The 19,581-nt window shown below is 37.7% G+C and overlaps 4 protein-coding genes across 6 annotated transcripts; 2 read left to right on the forward strand and 2 right to left on the reverse strand.

The window, feature by feature from the left end:
• Positions 1-42: 42 nt before the first annotated feature.
• LOC121806670 (CMP-sialic acid transporter 1-like) lies at positions 43-4,397 on the forward strand. The gene is made up of 8 exons (XM_042206789.1): positions 43-205; positions 347-430; positions 640-854; positions 1,009-1,087; positions 1,239-1,408; positions 1,673-1,859; positions 2,033-2,110; positions 2,187-4,397. The coding sequence occupies exons 1-8, from the start codon at positions 155-157 to the stop codon at positions 2,328-2,330; spliced, it is 1,008 nt and encodes a 335-aa protein (XP_042062723.1). The 5' UTR covers positions 43-154; the 3' UTR covers positions 2,331-4,397.
• A 3,222-nt stretch (positions 4,398-7,619) lies between these two features.
• LOC121806221 (ubiquitin-conjugating enzyme E2 28-like) lies at positions 7,620-10,431 on the reverse strand. Of its 2 annotated transcripts, XM_042206187.1 has the most exons (5): positions 10,302-10,431; positions 10,063-10,148; positions 8,994-9,121; positions 8,199-8,303; positions 7,620-7,944 (listed from the first exon to the last, which is right to left on the reverse strand). In XM_042206187.1, exons 2-5 carry the CDS (start codon positions 10,130-10,132, stop codon positions 7,801-7,803), a joined length of 447 nt encoding a protein of 148 aa, XP_042062121.1. In that variant the 5' UTR covers positions 10,133-10,148; positions 10,302-10,431; the 3' UTR covers positions 7,620-7,800. The 2 variants fall into 2 exon arrangements, with proteins under 2 accessions (XP_042062121.1, XP_042062123.1); XM_042206189.1 differs by having other exon boundaries at positions 10,063-10,339.
• Positions 10,432-10,788: 357 nt separating this feature from the next.
• Positions 10,789-13,400, forward strand: LOC121806220 (exosome complex component RRP41 homolog). The gene is made up of 11 exons (XM_042206186.1): positions 10,789-10,952; positions 11,054-11,100; positions 11,235-11,295; positions 11,611-11,649; positions 11,748-11,815; positions 12,096-12,174; positions 12,272-12,308; positions 12,418-12,534; positions 12,657-12,742; positions 12,900-12,989; positions 13,074-13,400. Exons 1-11 carry the CDS (start codon positions 10,899-10,901, stop codon positions 13,119-13,121), a joined length of 726 nt encoding a protein of 241 aa, XP_042062120.1. The 5' UTR covers positions 10,789-10,898; the 3' UTR covers positions 13,122-13,400.
• A 432-nt stretch (positions 13,401-13,832) lies between these two features.
• LOC121806219 (putative glucose-6-phosphate 1-epimerase) lies at positions 13,833-17,317 on the reverse strand. 2 transcript variants are annotated; one of them, XM_042206185.1, is made up of 9 exons: positions 17,061-17,317; positions 16,073-16,184; positions 15,871-15,945; positions 15,271-15,327; positions 15,019-15,182; positions 14,779-14,913; positions 14,570-14,672; positions 14,365-14,464; positions 13,833-14,282 (listed from the first exon to the last, which is right to left on the reverse strand). In XM_042206185.1, exons 2-9 carry the CDS (start codon positions 16,181-16,183, stop codon positions 14,074-14,076), a joined length of 954 nt encoding a protein of 317 aa, XP_042062119.1. In that variant the 5' UTR covers position 16,184; positions 17,061-17,317; the 3' UTR covers positions 13,833-14,073. The 2 variants fall into 2 exon arrangements, with proteins under 2 accessions (XP_042062119.1, XP_042062118.1); XM_042206184.1 differs by having other exon boundaries at positions 16,073-16,251.
• Positions 17,318-19,581: the final 2,264 nt, after the last annotated feature.

Genomic DNA, 19,581 nt, shown 5'->3' on the forward strand with positions numbered 1-19,581 from the left:
CAATGCAAATAAAATATTCGTGGCTCAATCACAAATAATACAAAGTACAGGGGTTTCTTTTCGAAACTCCCAAATCAAAGGGGCGCAATCGCAGTTGCTCACGCAAGATCAAATCCGCTCCGAATACAATTTCACAGTGTGAAGGGAGAAGAAGATGCAGTGGTACGTCGTCGCTTCATTCCTCACCGTTCTCACAAGCTCTCAGGTTCACTTTCCCTCACTGGTTACAGCTCAAGCTTTTAAATACTTGTTCCATACGGACTTGATTTTGTGGATTGGTTGAGAATTGCCCCTAAATATGTGATTTTGGAATGAGGGTTTGTTCGGTTTTGGTTGAAATTGGCAGGGGATATTGACGACACTGTCCCAGAGTAATGGGGGGTACAAGTATGACTATGCTACTGTGCCTTTTCTTGCTGAAGTTTTTAAGGTAAGTGCATTCACTCTTGCAAATGTATGGCTAGTTCTGTTAGCAATCTTTCGATTTTTGCTTATTGATAAAGTAAAAGTATGAAATTAGAAGATCAGAATATTTTCTTGATTTATTCTATGTGTGAAGTTTTAGTGTTTAATAGGTTATGTTCATTACTTTAAGTTTATGCAATTTCATTAACTAGTCTTGTTTCTGTTTGGGTGCAGCTAATTGTGTCTTGTTTGATGCTGTGGAGAGAATGCCAGGCTTCGCCTTCCCCTAAAATCACAACTGATTGGAGAAGTGTGCGGTTGTATCCGATTCCGTCAATCATATACCTCATTCACAACAATGTGCAGTTTGCCACATTGACTTATGTTGATACCTCCACTTATCAGATAATGGGAAACTTAAAGATTGTTACGACTGGAATACTGTTCAGGTGCTTATTATTATTCACTGTATCTTGTTGCTTCGTATACATACTACTTATCAAGAACTGAAACTGCTTTATTTAATAGAGAGCTATGCGCAGATTTCTCTTGTGTAGTTGTTGATGCTCTACAATTGGCATATAATTTCATTTCCCGTGTTAGGCTATTTTTGAGGAGGAAGCTTTCTAATTTGCAGTGGATGGCTATCGTTCTATTGGCTATTGGAACAACCACAAGCCAGGTACTTCGGTTTTACTTACTCTTCTAGTTTAATGTATACCACAATGGCGAATGGGAGTTGGATTATGATCACTAGCCTTACTCGTTGCATAGCTTTTCATGGAAGCATAACTTGTCTTGTAGTCTGAATCTTTTGTCTAATGATGACACAGGTTAAAGGTTGTGGAGAAACTTCTTGTGATTCTCTCTTCTCGTCTCCAATTCAAGGATACATGCTGGGTGTATTATCAGCTTGTCTCTCTGCTTTGGCTGGCGTGTACACGGAATTCTTGATGAAAAAGAACAATGACAGCTTATATTGGCAGAATATTCAATTATACACGTGAGTTTCTTTCTCTAGTAGTACCAGACCACTGTTTCCAGGTACACGATATTAATATAATTATTCCATATAAACTGCCATAGCAGACTGGCAACATATTCATATATGAAGCAACTATGATTCATTCCTGTGGTAAAGGGGGAAAGAGGAGATGACAAAGGGTTTTCTATTTACATTTTATTTCTTCATTTGTGGATATGGACTTGGATTAAGAGCCTTTTAAGGGTATTTGTTTATTGATGCGATGTAGCGAATCCCTCTCAGATTTGGTGCAATATTCAACATGGCCAAACTAGCTACTGATGATTTCAGAAGTGGATTCGAGAATGGTCCTTGGTGGCGACGTCTTTTCAATGGATACAGTGTAACAACTTGGCTGGTAGTGCTAAATCTTGGTTCGACTGGACTGCTAGTATCGTGGTTGATGAAGTATGCAGATAACATCGTTAAGGTGCCTATTACTTCAATCATCGTTTGGCTAAATTATATAAAAAATGTCATTTGATGTCTTAGTACTTAGTTTTAAGAATATGGGAGCAATTGCTTACAGTATAATACTTCGATTCTTCATTTTCTAGTATGACGTGAAGTAAAATAAGCGGACTATGTCTTCCTCATTAACAGGTGTATTCAACGTCGATGGCCATGTTATTAACAATGCTGGTATCTGTGTACATTTTCCATTTCAAACCGACTCTTCAGGTGAGTAGTACATTATCTCTGATTTTCTTCATATCTTGTGCTTCCCACTTTAGTCTTACATAATCAACGCATGCAGCTCTTTTTGGGAATTGTGATCTGCATGATGTCACTGCACATGTATTTTGCCCCTCCAACCGTGCTTGTGGACTTGCCTCTGACGGCAAAAGCATCACCTGAAAGTCTGGATGAAGTTTCTGCTAATCGAAGAACAGCTTCCTAGAGTTCAACTTCAAGTGAGCCTCAGTCCTCTCAAATCATCCCTTTTTTCATTCAGGAAATTGCAGAGAGGAATTGTTTCCAATCCTCGGAGGATGGAAAATGTAGAGTCACAGCCTGTAGAAACATGGAACTAAGACAGAATCACCACATGATTCTTACAGGAGCAAGTTAGTTAGTTAGTTAGCTGTATGAAAGAGTACATGGATGTGAAAATTCTTGCTGTCCGAGTTCAGCTTGTTAGACTCAAGTGTACGAACCATTCCAAGTCTATATTGGTGTATAGCCACATCTAATCTTGTTATACACTACTTTGGAACATTTTGTATTTGTTACACAATTGTTTATACAGCTCCTTTTTGTGTGTTTGTGTCTGTGTGTGTGAGAGAGAAAGAGTGATATGTGTTGGTGGGCAAATATGGGGCGATTTCTCCGTCAAGCACCACCACCAGTGGGGGCGGCCATAACCACCGACAGCGAGAACTGTGCCACCATGTGAGGGAGGAGTGTCTCCTTTTTTCTCCCAGGTACAACCAACTCCATTGCATATTGCTGCTGCATTATAAATGGCCTCCAAAAAATGTGTGGTGCTTAATTTTGTTGAATTCATATAAAGAAGCAAGTACATATACCAGATGCCCTACATTCAAGGGCACTCTCATCAAATTATTTGCATCAATTCTATTGGCTGCCCACAATAATTATTGCTCTCTCTACTAAGATTTGTGGACAATATCAAGAAAGGGTCACCTATTATTGGAGGGATAGTTTGCCCCTAAAATCCTTTAGTCCACAATTCATGAGTCAACATAAGGACCTATAAATCTATAATTAGGAACACTAATGAAATTATAAATTTGATATTGTATATAGGCTTGAGTTTAGATGTTTGATCTAATCATTTTACACAAATTGGGTATCATAGATGCCATATTAGATTAAATATATCGGTTATAATACCAATGACTTGATAGATACATCGAAAAATCCCTCATATGTAACGAAAAATTCCACACACGAAACGACAGATGCATTGAACGTTTCATCTTAGCTAACAAGTTTAAGCATTTCTTTGTGCTAATTAGACAGCTAATTTGACTATTAATTGGGATGGTTACAGTTTTTTCCAGCTTTCCGTTTTCACAAATACCAAAGTCATTTTGTATACTTATTTGTTCTTCGCAACTTCATGTAAACACGAATCAAATAATTCTCCCAGATAGTACAAAAAAGATAAAATATTTGTAGGGGAAAAATAAAATGTAAGATGAAAGATAATAATTTGACAAAGCAAGAAACCTTAATATCTACATACAGTATATTTGTATTTGTGGGAAAGTTCTAGAATTTGTTTCCATTTATGACTCATATGAATTGTCCCCTAACATATGTTTCATGCACGTAAAATGACGTTTAGGGTCAATCAAAGGCCAGTACAAAAATTGACAACACTATAATTCATATCGAAAATTTAAGCATTTATATAAAAAAATAAATCTACATTTATTTCCTATACCTAACTGTTCACATTGTTTGTTGACTATAAATAGGTCCAAAATGATCTCTCTTTTCTTTCTAAGAAGGGTAGTCAAAACTTAGGAAGAAAATAAAATGATGGGAGGAGGGATTGAATCTGTACCACCTGGTGGTCTCGGTGGTGGTGGTGGTGGCGGTCGTCCAAATGGGCAGGTGGTGAGCAACCGGGGCGGGTTCCAAATGCCGTTGCACTACCCGAGATATAATCGAGCGGAGTACGAAGCTATGCCGGAGTGGAAAGTAGACTGTTTACTAAATGAGTATGGGCTACATGTGAGTGGAGATGTTGATCATAAGAGAAAATTTGCAATGGGAGCTTTTTTATGGGGTTTTTGAGGTTGGTTTGTGTTAATTGTGTACGTAGTAAAATTTAGTAAATGTGATCACAATAATGTTACTATGAGTGCTAGTGTGGGTTGTGCATCTAAGGGATTTGTTTCCTTCCCTTTGTGTCACCATAAATATGTTAAGTAGTAGTACTACTTACTATGAAACCTATGTTTCATGAACTGATATCAAAATATCATTCTGTGGATCCCACTTGTGTTTAGTTTTTTTTTTGTTACTAAAATAATACTAATAGTAGTACTTCATTATTGTATTATAGGAGTAATTAATTGATTTTAACTTCTACTATTAAGCAGAAAATTAAGTACTTTTGAGTTTTGGATATTTTCAAAATAATTAGCTGATATAAACTTGTTATTTTATTGACTGATTAACTAACTTCTTCAAATTTGAATGCTAAAAACCCCATAATAAAAGGAGACGATCTCGTAGTTCTCAATATGTGAAGATGTATTGTTAGGTGCTTAATTTTCTTCTAATCGAGGCCGGATCTAAATACGTGCCCAATGGATAAATGTCCATACACTAATAATGATGTATGAATTCTCGAGAAGAGAAGTCGTGGTGGTCCATTTGGGAGGGTCCAGATCCTACGAGTGAATCAAAAGTTGGATCTATAATGGATCTTACCTAAATCACCCTATTTATATGTTTTTTTTCCTTTTGCCATTTTGATATATTTACAAAAATTAATTACTTTTCATTTATAAATATTATTCAATACTATATTCTTTAATATATCAATCTATTATCCACATTTTATATAACATAATCCATCACTTTTTCTAATCACGACTAATAAAATTTTTAAAGTGACACTCTTCCTCTACTTGCACTAAATCGATTAGTCATGATCCAGTGTTTCTTACCTAAGTCTATAAAGTCCACCCTTGAACATGACATTATAATTTGTTATTGTTATGGACTTATAGTCTCATTCTCATGTTTGGTCCATAGTTGAAATTATAGGTTTAAAAGACAAATGAACCTGAATCAACTAATATTTTTCTTCAGATTAAAAATTTATAAAAAAATCCCGTTCCGAAATACTGTATTAATTTAGTTAGAGCATCCTCATCCGTGCTCTTGCTAATGAGCACGAATGTGGGCCCGGACCCACTTTTACTCTCTGCTCTTAGACAAGAGCACAACACTCACATACGTGCTCTTCCACAAGGACAAGCTCAAGGGTCCCACCATTCTATTATTCAATTTAAATAAAAACATTTCCACAAAATTAAAATGCATTAAAAATATCCGGAATACTATTACAAATTACAAAAAAATTAAAAATTACATAATTAAAATCCTAAAAATTAAAAAGTACATAATTAAAATCCTAAAAATTAAAAAGTACATAATTAAAATCCTAAAAATTAAAAATTACATAATTAAATTCATAAAATTAAAAAAAACCACTACTCGTGGCCGAATTTTGCCCAAATGTGGGCTTCAGTATTGTGCATTGTGTTCCTTGTTTCGATCCTCTCGCCCACCGTCGTATGCACACCTCGGCGTGGGGGAGACCTCGCGGTTGAGCTTCCGGCTTCATCCTCATCGTAAAAGCTAGCCGCCATCGGTCCTTTGTCAGCTATAATCATGTTGTGCAAGATAATACATGTGTACATGATGTCGGCTATATTTTTCACGTACCACAACCGAGACGGGGCCTTCACAATGTTGAATCGGGCTTGAAGGACCCCTAAAGCTCTTTCAACGTCTTTCCGAGCGGACTTTTGACGCTGCGCAAAAAGAACCCGTCTCGAGTCTTGCGGGTTGCTGAGCGTCTTCACGAAAGTCGACCACCTTGGGTAGATACCATCGGCGAGATAGTAACCCATGTGGTATGCATTTCCGTTGACGGTTAAGTCGATCGCCGGTGCTACATCATTCAAAACATCATTGAAGAGTGGTGAAGAATAGAACACGTTCAAGTCGTTGGATCTGACAATACCAAAATATGCATGCCAAATCCATAGGCGGTAGTCGGCGACCGCTTCAAGGATAAGTGTTGGGTTGCCGCTTTTGTGGCCGCTTAAGTGTTTCCCCCTCCAAGCAGTCGGACAATTCTTCCACCTCCAATGCATGCAGTCAATGCTGCCAAGCATACCAGGAAAACCATGGACTGTTTCGTGAAGACGAAGCATCCGTTAGCAATCATCGGTGGTAGGTGCCCGAAGGAATTCCTCATCGAAAACTGAACGAACGCCGTCGCAAAAATTTTTAAGGCAAAGGATTCTAGTTGACTCACCGACATGCAAATACTCGTCGAATAGGTCAATCGTTTGCTCAGTAGCAAGTTGTTGGATGACACACGTACACTTCTTCAACGCCGAGAGACTTTGCCGACCGGTTGCGTCTGTACTTGTTTAAAAGTATTCAACACGGGCGGATAATGTGTTGACAATACGCATAAACAAGAATTTTGACATGTGAAAACGGCGCAGAAAGTAATCTTCTGGAAACCGCGGCTGGTCGGAAAAATAGTCGGCAACGAGCCTTTCGTTGGCTCCCTCCCGGTCACGATGGAGGTAGCGGCGAGTTGATCTAGTTGGTCGAGGAGGAGGGGCGGGGGTATTCGCAGTGACATAAGCTTCATAGGCGGCACGATATTGTTCATAGTATTCTTGTTCTTCACGCTCCGCTTCCGCAATGAGATTGGTGAAATCCATTTGTGAGGGTTTGAGTGAGAGAGGAAGATGTAGATAAGTTATATGAAAAATATGAATAAGATACGAAGGAGAGATGATTTGATGTGAAAAATGGATGATAAATGTACATATTAATAGATGATTTTGGGACTAAAAAAATCAAAAAATTCTAGAAAAACGGTAAAAAAAACAGCCATATTTTTGGGAATCTGAAAATATTTTTTTTATTATTTTTGGTATTATTTTCAAAAAAATTTTAAAAAAATGAATTTCCAACGGAAATTCCGTTGGCCAATCAGAACGCGCCACACCAGCTGCTCGCTGGCACGGACGTGCTCGATGCATCGAGCAGCGCCGCGCCAGCGGCAAGAGCGCAGCGGCGGACAGCGGGTGCCGTGCCACTGGCACGGACGGACACCGTCCTTCAACCGCTGAGGATGCTCTTAACCCTGTACCAATATCAGTATGCAACTATTTAGCATCATCACAATAATACTAGCATCATCACAATACTCTACTATTTTAGCTACTCTTTTTCAAATTCTAATAAAAAACTTTTTGATATGATAAAAGAAAGTGGGTAGAAGCTCGACCAAGAAAGGCGCAAGTAAAATTGGAAACGAATAATGACATTTGAATAAACAAGTAAATATCACAAAAAACAAACAAACAGGTTCACAGTAATAAATAGTGAGTATATTGATCAAACAAGATCAATAAACCAAATACAGTTTCAGATAAAAAAAAAACAAGATCAATTGACGAAATCCAGTCATTCATGAATAAACATTCCATATGAACAATTCAAACCACCATTGCTCGACAGTTTCAAGCTCTTCTTACAAGGGTCCGAACCAAGAACATAGCCAAGAAGGATATAATTTGTACATAATTGCAAATCTAAGCCATTGGGGGGGGGGGGGGGGGGGGGATCTCAGACTAACCCATCGCGTACTTCTGGGTCCAGCTCCTAGCAGTCTGCTCGTACTTGGTCCTATCTGTCTTGTACATGTGCGCGATTTCAGGCACCAGAGGGTCGTCAGGGTTAGGGTCGGTCAAAAGTGAACAGATTGAGAGCAACACCTGACCGTATACATATAATTTAGACTCTGCATAAAACTAAAGGGAAGTCTTGTGTGACATGGATCCGAACACTATGGTCGGAACAGGCTTTTGAGGAACACAAATGTTGTATTAGATGATTGAAGAATTCGTTTTTGGAATAGGGAAGAGAGCATGATAACATATTAGTGCATTAATTGTCGTTATTGATTTCACATGGTACTTATCATCCGGCTAAATGCACTACAGTAAACTAGTAGAAAATGAGAAGATACCTTAGAAATTGTCAAGGCAGGACTCCACTGTTCTTTCAAGATATCGAGGCAAATGCTCCCGTTGCTGTTAATATTGGGGTGAAAAACTTTTGTCCTGAATGCTACCTGCAAAACACAACCAAGAAAGCTCAGAGACGTGTCTACTTCAAGATCCTACATACAAAAAAAAAGAGGAAGAGAAGGCATGGGGCATGCCCACGGGTGTGGGGTGGGAGGCTGGTTCATCTTAAGCTGATGATTCAATGGATACTGTACACCTTCAATACTATCATTTTCATCCTTGCATATGATGCATAGTTTATAATGTGTTCAATAAACCATGGAGCAGTGAGAAGCTGAAGAATATAACTTCCGATATTATGAAGCAGATAGCAAGACGTCAAAGGGAAAAATAACAATCTTCTAGTAAACTCAATTCAGTTTCTAATAAATAAAAACAAGAATCTATAAATAAGAGGCAATACTTGGATAGCTTTTTAACCCATTACTAGACATGGCATACCGTTTTTGCAACTTCTGATCAAACTACTTTATTTAAAACCACACATCTTCAGCAAAATAATTGTTTAACTACAGCCAGATGAAGTTGACATGAAAAGCTTTGTGCAGCAGTTCATGTCACCAAATACCAATTTATCTTTACATTCAAATGCAGCAGAGATTCAGAGTACGATCAATTGGAATTAAAATGCTAGGCCAACAAGAAAATCACTGGACAAGAAACTGAAAAAATTTAAGACAGCACCAATAAACAAAGCCAACCAAGTAAGAATCAGAAAATCGAAAAATATATACCTTTGGAGGTTTGAATGGGTAATCAGGGGGAAAATGAATGGTGACTAAAAACACCCCTCCTGCATACGGACTATCTTGTGGACCCATTATGGTGGCTTGCCAGTGAAACATGTCTTCACCAACAGGTCCTGTCGACAGAAGGAAGGAAGGATAAGATAACCATTAATTGAAATAGTCAACATAAATGCGCGCAATTGCAAGTGACGCTCATGATCATGGTAATTCCTGACAAAACAATACGGCTGGTATAAGTGTAAACCAGCAAACAATAACTCATAATGCTTAAATGGAAACAAGGGCTTCCAGCGGAAAATCGGGACAGGTAAAATGCCGTATGCATCATAATTTTTTTACGGCTAGCTACCAGCCTCCCTATTTAGACACAGACATCCTCAGCTTCTCGTGAACCAACATGTGTATACAAACATCTGATTATTGACATTTGAAAAGTGCCAAAGATGCAAATACTTTAATTCATCAAAGCTATTCAACATACGCCTTTAACAAAAGTGTATGCGATGGTGTGACTGAGCTCACAGGTTTCTAGTATATACATTAACAGAGCACAATATTTATCAAAATGCCAATGTCACTAGATAATTTACAGAAAGCCCCTAAAGATTAGTACTTTCTTTTAGCCTTTCCCTTTTTCAATAAACAGCAGCATGACCATGGTAAAGACTTTATTGGCAATATCATCGCAAAATTAAGCCAAAACTACACCACCCATTATTTTGCACCAAAGAAGAAAGTAACTCCCCAAAAGCTTTTTACTGAATAACAAAACCTTTTTATTTCTTTTTTTATAGGTAACAGGCAAATTCGAGACCAAAACTACAAATCATTCAAGCCCACGTGAAAAAGGAAAAAGAAACTTGCCAAACCAACACTAATCGAGATGCCGGCCCACATATTAGCACGCCAAGAATGAATTTTACCAGCAAAAATGGATTGAAACAACGAAATTCGACAAACCCACACGCAAACATCGATATTTCGCAGATCAACCAACACACCGTGCAAAAACATAAACAAATCATAAAAGGAACAAAATTGGGCGAATAAACACCTGCGCTGCAGGAAGTGGGGGGATCTTTCTGCAAATCCTTTAGCTCCTTCAAGATCCGTTTCGAAGCCATCGTTCAAGAATCAGATCTGCCAAATTGAATTCAAGGGCAAAGAATGAAGCCCACAAACAAAGATGAGAAATTTAAGACAACCCAGCAATTACAAGGTTGTGTATAAATACGAACGATCGAATTCCTTGAAAGAATTACAGAGAAAGAGGGAAAGAAGACTTTTTTTTACTTTTCTTTTCTCCCCCTAATTTCCTCTGGTTCGGCTGCTGCTGCTGCTTCTTCTTGACGCAAACGAGAAAATAGTGCGACTTTTTATTTATTTTCTTTTATAATTTAATATACGAAATATTGCCTTTTGTAAGTAAATACTAGTAGTATTAAGATAATATAAATCGTGTCGATTTGGAATTCTAATTACCATGATTAGTGAGTGGATATTTACAGCTTCCAAATATAGCATATAAGGATTATCTATTTTTAACAGTCTTGATTGGATTATCTATTTTCGACAGTCTTGATTGGATTATCTAGACTAATATCTTAAATAAATTTTTTATAGCTATAATACTAATTTATTAGTGCAAAAATTAAAAAGAGAACCAAACCCCAATAATATAAACACAAGTAAAAGGTCGGCCCATGAGAATATGGGTTTTTGTATATGGGCCTGAAGATTTGCGTAAACTTTATTCAAAAAAATACCGGCCCATATTATGCTCGAAAGCTGCATTCATTCTCACCAAAAAAACAACCACCATCACCTCTCCGGCGGCGCACGGCTCTCTCTCTCTCTCTCTCTCTCTCTCTCTCTCACACACACACACAGATGGAATTTGTTAATCCTGAAGGTCTTCGGTTGGACGGTCGCCGTCCTATGGAGGTTTCGTTTTTTTTCTCTTTTGTAGTCTGCATTCAACTGTTGGAAACTCTACAGGGTTTTTACGGCAATTTTGTAAGATATCGAATTGTTCGTGATTTCAGATGAGGCAGCTTCGTGCAGAAATAGGCGTAGTTTCAAAAGCCGACGGGTAAGAATTGGAAACTATAGTTACTTTTATTGATGTTTAATGCACTGTCAAAAGCTTTGGTAATTCGCTCGTATGAATGATGTAATTGACTGACCTAAATTGAAGAGAAGTTGAATTTGTATTGTTGATTGCAGCTCAGCTGTTTTTGAGATGGGGAACACGAAAGTCATTGCTGCTGTTTATGGCCCGAGAGAGGTGCTTTGTTTTCTTTAACAAAAGATTTTTTTATTGTTTTTTTCATAGAAATGTGCTATAATGAACACGAAAGTCATTGCTGCTGTTTTGGGATTTTGAAAATATTGCTATTTTGGTACTGAATGCTTGTGTATGAATGTATAAACTTTGATTACATGCCATAGTTAGAGCTTATTATAAATCTGTGCTCGTTATAGAATACGAAATCCTAATGCTATAGTATATGTTATGGAGTTTTACTTGTTTGAGAATTTGAGAGAGATTTCTTTTGATATTTTATTGTGGTTGAAATTTGTGATGTTTAATATGTTTCAGGTCCAAAATAGGAGTCAACAAAGTAATGATCAGGCACTGGTAATTTTCTTTACGCATTCACCGGTTGCATGTTTGTAAAATTTGTGTTTTATCCATGGCGATCATACAGAGGTGAATTTCGCTTATATGGTTGACAGGTCCGCTGTGAGTATAGCATGGCTAATTTCAGTACTGGAGATCGGATGAGGAAACCTAAGGGTGACAGGTATTTAACAGTTGAGCAAGTCTAGTGCTAACAAATTTGAGGCTAATTTTTGGCATATTCTCGTGTGCAAACTCCTGCTCGTAAACAGCCTAGCTGCTTAGTGTTAACATAACAGGCATAGTACTGCATGATAGGTGTAAAATTATAGTACTGGTTTTTCATAACTGGTGTAGCCTTTCGTGCTAATGCTTTTCTATAAAATCGAGGAGTTGATATCTGTTTCCAGTGTGCCCATTTTGCGTTCACTAACTTCTTCGGTAATTTTTAATGTGGTGTGCAGGCGATCAACAGAGATATCTATGGTCATTCGTCAGACGATGGAAGCATGCATATTGACTCACTTGATGCCTCGATCTCAGGTTTGTTGCCCACGAAATGGAAGCTATGTCTATGGCATGAATTAATTTCTTATTCTTTTAATCTTAGAATCATGCTTTTCTAATGTTTGTTTTGCAGATTGATATATTCGTCCAAGTTCTTCAAGCAGATGGAGGTAAGATAGCGTTCTCCATTTCATTGGCCCCAGTGTCAAGTGTTGAAACGGCATGGGCATTTTACCGTCATCCACTAACCATAGCTCATCTACAATCTAATTTATTCAGGAACAAGATCAGCATGCATAAATGCTGCAACTTTGGCCCTTGCTGATGCTGGTATCCCTATGACCGATATTGTTACCTCCTGCAGTGCTGGATTTCTCAATGGGACCCCTCTGCTTGGTAGTTAACAGCCTCATCAATTTGTTATCTATTTCAATTTCATACATATGTTCAGTGTATATGTGATCCTATCATCAAGTAGAAATTCTGAAGTAACCTCGAGTTTTGCAATTTAAACTCAGATCTGAACTACGTTGAAGATAGTGCTGGTGGACCTGATGTTACTGTTGGTATTCTGCCTAAGTTAGACAAAGTCACCCTCCTTCAGGTCCTTTTTAATACACTATATATTTTCATTTCTTGAACTTCGATAGTGCTCATACCTTCGAGTAAATTGGCTTCATTGCTGTTCTGGTTGGCAAAAGCCCTTGAATCTACATAACTCTCTTTTGCTTGAACTGACCTATATGTTGTCTTCCTGATAGATGGACTCCAAACTGCAAATGGAGACATTTGAAACTGTCATGCAGCTAGCAACAGAAGGTTGCAAAGCAGTGGCAAGTTACATTCGTGAGGTAAGCGTGATACACACTCACAGTGTAGCTATCTCTTCAATTTGATTTCTTGTTTCGCTCAACCAGTTCGATTCAATCTGACAGGTATTACTGGAGAACACCAAGCAATTGGAGTCTCGCAGAGGTGTATAGAAATTGTAACGCGTTCGAGCCAAGTTTTGGAATGAGCTGCATAGCTTTATGATCTGCTAGGGTCAGGGGAGTGGTGGAAGTATAAAAAGATAGGATTGTTATGTATTTTCTCACAGTTTCCATCTTTTCCCATCTTATTTTTTCTTTTAAGAATTTTGTAGGCTTCCAATTTAGTAGTAAAAGGTAAGATTTGAGCGTTAGAACATCTACAACAATTTACACTAAATTCAAACACATTTTAGTGTAAATGTCACATCAAATATAATTTTACTCCAACCATTTACATTTACATTAAACTCAAACTTAAAAGAATATTCTCTATATTATGTCTTTTTTACACGCAAAATTTGAAAAAGTTTTGGTTTAGGTTTAGTGTAAACCTAAGATAGGTATTTTCACTCAAAAACCAAAATGGGATTGATTTTGGAGTATTATTGGAACTAATTACCTATCATATTTTAGGTTGTGGTGTATCATTAGAGATGGTCTTAGTAGTGTAACTTTGGGAATTTGATGCTATAATTTGTTTGCAGTTCTTGACAGATCTAATCACCTTGAGCATTAGAAATTGTAACTAAGAATTATTAATATGGTGGTGTATCATTAGAGATGGTCTTAGTAGTGTAACTTTGGGAATTTGATGCTATAATTTGTTTGCAGTTCTTGACAGATCTAATCACCTTGAGCATTAGAAATTGTAACTAAGAATTATTAATATGAAAATTCAACTTTTCACTAATGTTAATGCTCCAAATGTTGAATTGATGTTACAATTTGTCTGAACCAGAGTGCCTAAAAGCATGACAATTTTGAGCTCATTGATCAAAGCTAAAAGAGAGCAAATGTAAATGCCTCAAATCCTACACAACCAAATTGTTATCAGCCATTTTACAAAAACCACAGGCTTCGATAAAGTGAGCCAGCGAGCGAACAAACGATCACAAGTCGAGCATCAAAAGTAGTCGAGATGAGGTTCGAGTTCGTCGCAGCAAAAGCTTGAAGGTACGGCAGCAAGCTCGACTCTCCCTGTCCATTCCTCTCCTGGTTTCAGGGTGATGTTCTTCTCTATTGCTGCTGCATTCACACATAGCATCTGCTTATATTCTTCGTCGCCAAAGTCTGCCATTGCTTTCGACTTCTTCTCCCACGGATTCCACACGACTACATGAAAATACCAGATTTGTGTTTAAAGCCGCAACTGGAGGTTGCTGGAATTAAGGAAAAAGATAGTGGTGATACATACCCATATCAGGTAGCCCTTCCTTTCTGATAACGTATGTTCGTTTCTTCTCATGATCAAGAACAGCGACGCACTTGGGTGAGCTTAGGTAAACACGGTCTATCTGAAGACAGGGAAGCATATAGACCAAAAAAGTACAATGATTTAGAATATGATTACTTAACAATCAAATTGCAACTGCAACATTTGGATGTGGAAGAAGACTTGCCTCTGATTCAAAAGTTAGGGCATCGCCTTGCTCTGTGAATCGCTCCCTTTGGGAGAGGTTGTCAAGGTAGTCCAGCGTCTCTAAACCTTCTATCCTGACTTCACTGTTGGGAAGTGCAAAAAAAGGGCAAACAGATATTAGAAAACTACAGTAAGTTTCAATGATGATTCATGAAAAGAATGAATAAATCAAAATATCTGGCTATGTACCTAATGTCAGAAACAGAGAAATGTGTATGATAGGCCAAAGAGAAACTGAAAGGTTTCCAACTTATATTCCTGATGCGCGATATCAGTACCAAGTTTCCATTGGATGTGAGAGAAACTCGAAGGCGAAACTCAAATCTGAGAGAAGACCAGAAAGAGAGTGAGAGAGAGTTCAAACACTGCTAAGAAGAGTTAGGAACATAATATTTTGAAATAATAATGCCCAAAATGTAAAAATTTTACCTGTGAGGCCAGAACTTCAGATCTTCTTCAACAGGTTTAAGTAGTAAATCAACAAAGGATATACCAAAAGAGTCCTTTGGATGCAGCGGAGGAGGATTATCCTCAATTTTCCAATTCTTGTTCCTAGCAAATCCATGCTGCTCAAGTGCATGACAGTTCCCAAACTAAAGCATGGACGACATATGAAGTTAGAATTATAGATTCACAAAGTCTTGAAATAACAACGAAATACACAAACAATTGATGGTGTACCTGCGGAAAGCAAATGGAGATGCCTCCCCGCATTGCTTTTGGAGACTTAAAGATGGCCTACAAAGGTTGATGGTCAATAAACAGTTTTCATTAGCGAAAAATGAATAAAAGAAATAAATATTTCTATGATTCAATTACAAGGAAATTGTATGAAAATCAACTATATTGAAGTTCTAAACTTTCAGTGTGAGGCTGATGTTTTCTCTAATCATTCAACCAAGTGTCAAAAGCTTTTTCGATGAACGAGTGGAACTTGAAAACAAAATCTTCCCCACAGCATTCATTGGGCAATTAAGCATTGCAAAATAAATATTTCTCAGAAGAATTACATCACCAGTTATAGCTATAATGACAGCTGCTGGTCCAAATTCTAGAGTGGGTGATCTCAGATATTTAACCTAAGCTTAGTGTAAACTTTATAAATAAGCAACCTCAAGATATGCACAATTACAGCTTCAGTTTTAAGATATTTGAATCATGTTTTAATACCAATAGCACGGAATCTAGGATGGTATGACACGAAAGTACTTGTATATACTAGAAATTGAAGAAAATGAATATGCACAACATATATCTTTTTAATAAGGATAGAAACCACACCTTACTAGTGGTGAAAAGAAGTTCTTCGCCTCTATCATTCCTCCACGAGATAACTTGTGCTCCATGCAGGCTCACCTGAAAATTTCCACATATTCATAATCGGAAGAATTTCAAGAATCACACAGATCTATTCGGCATAAGAATGGAAGCTACTCATAAACCCCATTTCCGCATAACGAATCATGATATAATAGAAACTTACTCGCGCAGACGCCCCTTGAGAGTTCCGAAGCACAACTTGGTCGATTCCATTCCAGTCCTTTGTCAATTCAAGAGAAGCTCTATGGTCCCAAACGGCTGCAGGATGCCCCATTCTTCACACCCAAAATCAGAAAATGATATATTTGTTTTGTCCCAAGTCGCAAAACAATACCTAGATTCCTAATATAAAGTCCTCGGGTGTGAATAACTCCCTTTCCAGAAACGAAAAATTAACAAATGTCACTATGCCAGCTAATTATCGACTTATCCCCTCAAGTCTCAAAGCCACCATTGTGATTATCTTGCCAGCTACCGAACCACATTTATACCCAACTTTTCGAAACTTTTAAATGCCGCCCCATCCTCACACTCAGCTTCGGGAAATCCCTATGACTCAAAGCCAGCCGAAAGACGTTACAAAAGAAACTCTTATCTCTTTACCACCCCAGCAATCTCACCAAGATGTCCAACACTTGGCATAATTCCCCCAACCAAAATCCTAAGGCAATCCCATACGACACTCCTTGAAATCAAAATATGAGGTAATCCAATAAAAGGTGCCAAACTTCAAAATTACAGCAATCCGAACAAGCCACAAAAATGACCAGGTGAAATTCTCCTTCCCACAAATGCTATAAAGTTCCCAATTCAAATCTAACCCCAAAAACCCACAACAATTTCAAGAAATAGAATAAGCCTCAAAGGAAAATTTCTCAAATTTTAAGCAAAAAAAAAACAATTTGAGCACAATAATAACTGGATTAACTGAGCAATATAGGTGGAGTCTTTCGCATGAAGCATTCAGATTCCAGAAAGCCCAAAAACAAACGGACAATCTAAAACACTGAGAAACAATGGTGGAAACTTTGAACAATATATACTAGCCCACAGTCTATAAAATGAAGTGTGATGCAATCTTGGACCTAATCAAGCATAAATTTAACTCTAGTTTAGATTGAAAAACAAACAATTACAGGAAGTAACGTAACCTGGGGGAGCGAGCAGTAATGGAACATTCATGTGAACCAATTAAAGAATACAAATTTGAAAAAGCTATGACATTTTTTTATGGTTGCTTATTTTGCTGTTTTGGGAAGACGAAATATGAGGAGACAGAAACGTGTAAGTACATGGAGTTGTACAATCGGTGCAAAAATGCGCCGACTTGTAATGTACAACTCCTTTCATAATTAGGGCAGAAGGTACAACACCCACAAAATTCATCCATAGAGCAATTAGAACCACGGCTCACCAATGTAGGGAGCGTGAGCATTTACAATTGTGGCTCGCACCCCACTCTTATGGAAGCCGCCTGGCGTTGCGGAGGAAGAAATCGGCAGCCCAAACCACGTGCTAGGCCATTTGACCATCGTACACCCCAGGCCCGTCCCTTGGCCCGTGCGGCCTGTGCGATCGCACAGGGCCCCCAATTTTCAGGGGCCTCTGAAATATTTCAGCCCATATTTCTCTTGTATAGCAACGCCCAGGCCTTTTTCTAGCACCGTGACTCCAATTCTGATCGGTTTCTTTTCCCGATCGTAGACCTGGGAGCCGCCTGTTCGTGTTCGGTGTTCCTCATCGACAAACGCTGCAACAGGGACCAGCTCACCAGAGCCATCGTTGATCGCTTCTGCAGCGCCTGCCATCGTCGGCCATTGCGATTGGGAGCAGCGCAAACGCATCAATTTGTCTTTTTTTCTATAGTATATTTCTTTAAAATGCATTGTCTTTTTTTCTATAGTGGTAGGCCTCATTTTAGATTTTTGCACAGGGCCTCTGATTTTGTCGGGACGGCCCTGGTACACCCTTACACGTGCATGCAAGCTCTCATGGTTCGCATCGTGATACAAATTATCTCACATATCACAACGGTTGACCATGTACCATAACTCTTGATTAATACTCCACATAAGAACATCGGGGAACATTCAAAACAATTGACCAAACCGCGCTATGATGGTAGTGTAATAGTTCAACGATTCACCCCTGAACTCAATTCATAAATATTGTTATTTTGTGATAATGTTAAGTATAATGAAGTACGCCATGTAGGAGTCCCTAAAAGCACAATTCTATGGTTTGAGGGCATCACGATAGACTCAACCTCGATTCTCCAAATTTTGCGTCATCTACGATATGGTAGAAAGTGAAAGGTGTGATGCAAGTGAAACAAACATTTTTGACAAATGCAATGTCCACCTACTATAAAGAGAACAAGAGGTCTTTCATGCAAGCAATGACGGAACTACGTATCACCTGCAAGGAGCTTAAGCTCCTAATGAATTGAATATTTTAGTACTTTTCTATTAATTATTTTAAAAATTTATCTAAATTTTATACAAATTATTATACAAAAGCCTCTATTAATAATTTAAATCAATCAAAAATAAACTTCTAGAGAAAATATTGCCCCTACTAATATCATTTTCTGCGTCCGCCACTGCATGCAAGTAAAGATGCAGTGGAAGATTCACCACAATAAAAAAAAAAGTGGGCAGGCAACGGATTGATCGAATCGAGGAGAACCTAACACGCCTTTGTTGGCCAACTTAGCACACGAGAGGAGGCTGACCTCATTTCGAACAAAGAATAATCCAGGAGTCAGTCCAATCGTATAAAATTTATAATTTTAAATTATTTGTATATCAATTTAATTGGAATATATGAAAATATGAAATTTGAAATGTGGTTAGCATCTTGATTTGGTAATTAAGTTTTTTGCAAACACAAGCAGTGCTGATCTAATTTACTCAAAAATAAATGAGGGCTAAGTACTCCATTATGCAGACTATGATTTCAAAAATCTTGTACATCTTTTGTTAGCCCCACAAACATTAGTTACAAGTATGGCAAAATCTTAATGATATTGTAACAACGAAATTTCAATGGACACTTGTGTAATCAAGTTGGGGTTGCAATTTCGAATCCAAAATGGAGGGAAATATTGCCTTATTATGGTGGGTATTAAAACTATAAAACCACACATTCAGGAGGGATGCAGGATTTTTGGTTGGTAGGGGCTTATTATGTATACTAGCAATGTCAACAAAAAATGATCTTATTTTTTAATGAAAAATAATGAGGTCAACAAAAAATGATCCTTGGGGCGATCTCGTAGTTCCTACGGGGTGGAGATAATGAGGTCGGTCCATGGATATCTCGTAGTTCCTTGATTTTTGGTATGCTCGTGCATTATGTATATTAGCAATGTCAACAAAAAATGATCCTTGGGGTGATCTCGTAGTTCCTACGGGGTGGAGATAATGAGGTCGGTCCATGGATTTATAGAAATACAGAGAAATAATAGGTGAAGTACAATTGAATAAGAGAAAAATTGGTAAAAATGTTTCCATTAATATAAACGACACTAATTTTGCTGATATACCAAAATAAAAAATTAGACAATTTTTCATAAAGGGGTAGAGAAATTTTGGTAATAAATTAATAAATATACTAAAAAAAAGTTTTTGCATAATTAAATTTAAAAGAAAAAAAGAGAAATTTTAACTT

This window comes from Salvia splendens, chromosome 6 (genome assembly GCF_004379255.2).
Source record: "Salvia splendens isolate huo1 chromosome 6, SspV2, whole genome shotgun sequence".
Classification (NCBI taxonomy): domain Eukaryota; kingdom Viridiplantae; phylum Streptophyta; class Magnoliopsida; order Lamiales; family Lamiaceae; genus Salvia; species Salvia splendens.

Coding starts and splice junctions, on each gene's coding strand:
- LOC121806670 (XM_042206789.1), top strand. CDS start 155: ATGCAGTGGTACGTCGTCGCTTCATTCCTCACCGTTCTCACAAGCTCT. Junction 206..346: donor CCGTTCTCACAAGCTCTCAG/GTTCACTTTCCC, acceptor TGAAATTGGCAG/GGGATATTGACGACACTGTC. Junction 1,409..1,672: donor CAGAATATTCAATTATACAC/GTGAGTTTCTTT, acceptor AATCCCTCTCAG/ATTTGGTGCAATATTCAACA.
- LOC121806221 (XM_042206187.1), bottom strand. CDS start 10,132: ATGGCTTCGAAACGGATCTTGAAGGAGCTAAAGGATTTGCAGAAAGAT. Junction 8,304..8,993: donor ACCCATTCAAACCTCCAAAG/GTATATATTTTT, acceptor TGTGTTTTGCAG/GTAGCATTCAGGACAAAAGT. Junction 7,945..8,198: donor CTGCCTTGACAATTTCTAAG/GTATCTTCTCAT, acceptor GTATACGGTCAG/GTGTTGCTCTCAATCTGTTC.
- LOC121806220 (XM_042206186.1), top strand. CDS start 10,899: ATGGAATTTGTTAATCCTGAAGGTCTTCGGTTGGACGGTCGCCGTCCT. Junction 11,296..11,610: donor CTGTTTATGGCCCGAGAGAG/GTGCTTTGTTTT, acceptor AATATGTTTCAG/GTCCAAAATAGGAGTCAACA. Junction 11,816..12,095: donor AGGAAACCTAAGGGTGACAG/GTATTTAACAGT, acceptor TGTGGTGTGCAG/GCGATCAACAGAGATATCTA.
- LOC121806219 (XM_042206185.1), bottom strand. CDS start 16,183: ATGGGGCATCCTGCAGCCGTTTGGGACCATAGAGCTTCTCTTGAATTG. Junction 15,328..15,870: donor TTCTTTTCACCACTAGTAAG/GTGTGGTTTCTA, acceptor CAACCTTTGTAG/GCCATCTTTAAGTCTCCAAA. Junction 14,283..14,364: donor GGAAGGGCTACCTGATATGG/GTATGTATCACC, acceptor ATTTTCATGTAG/TCGTGTGGAATCCGTGGGAG.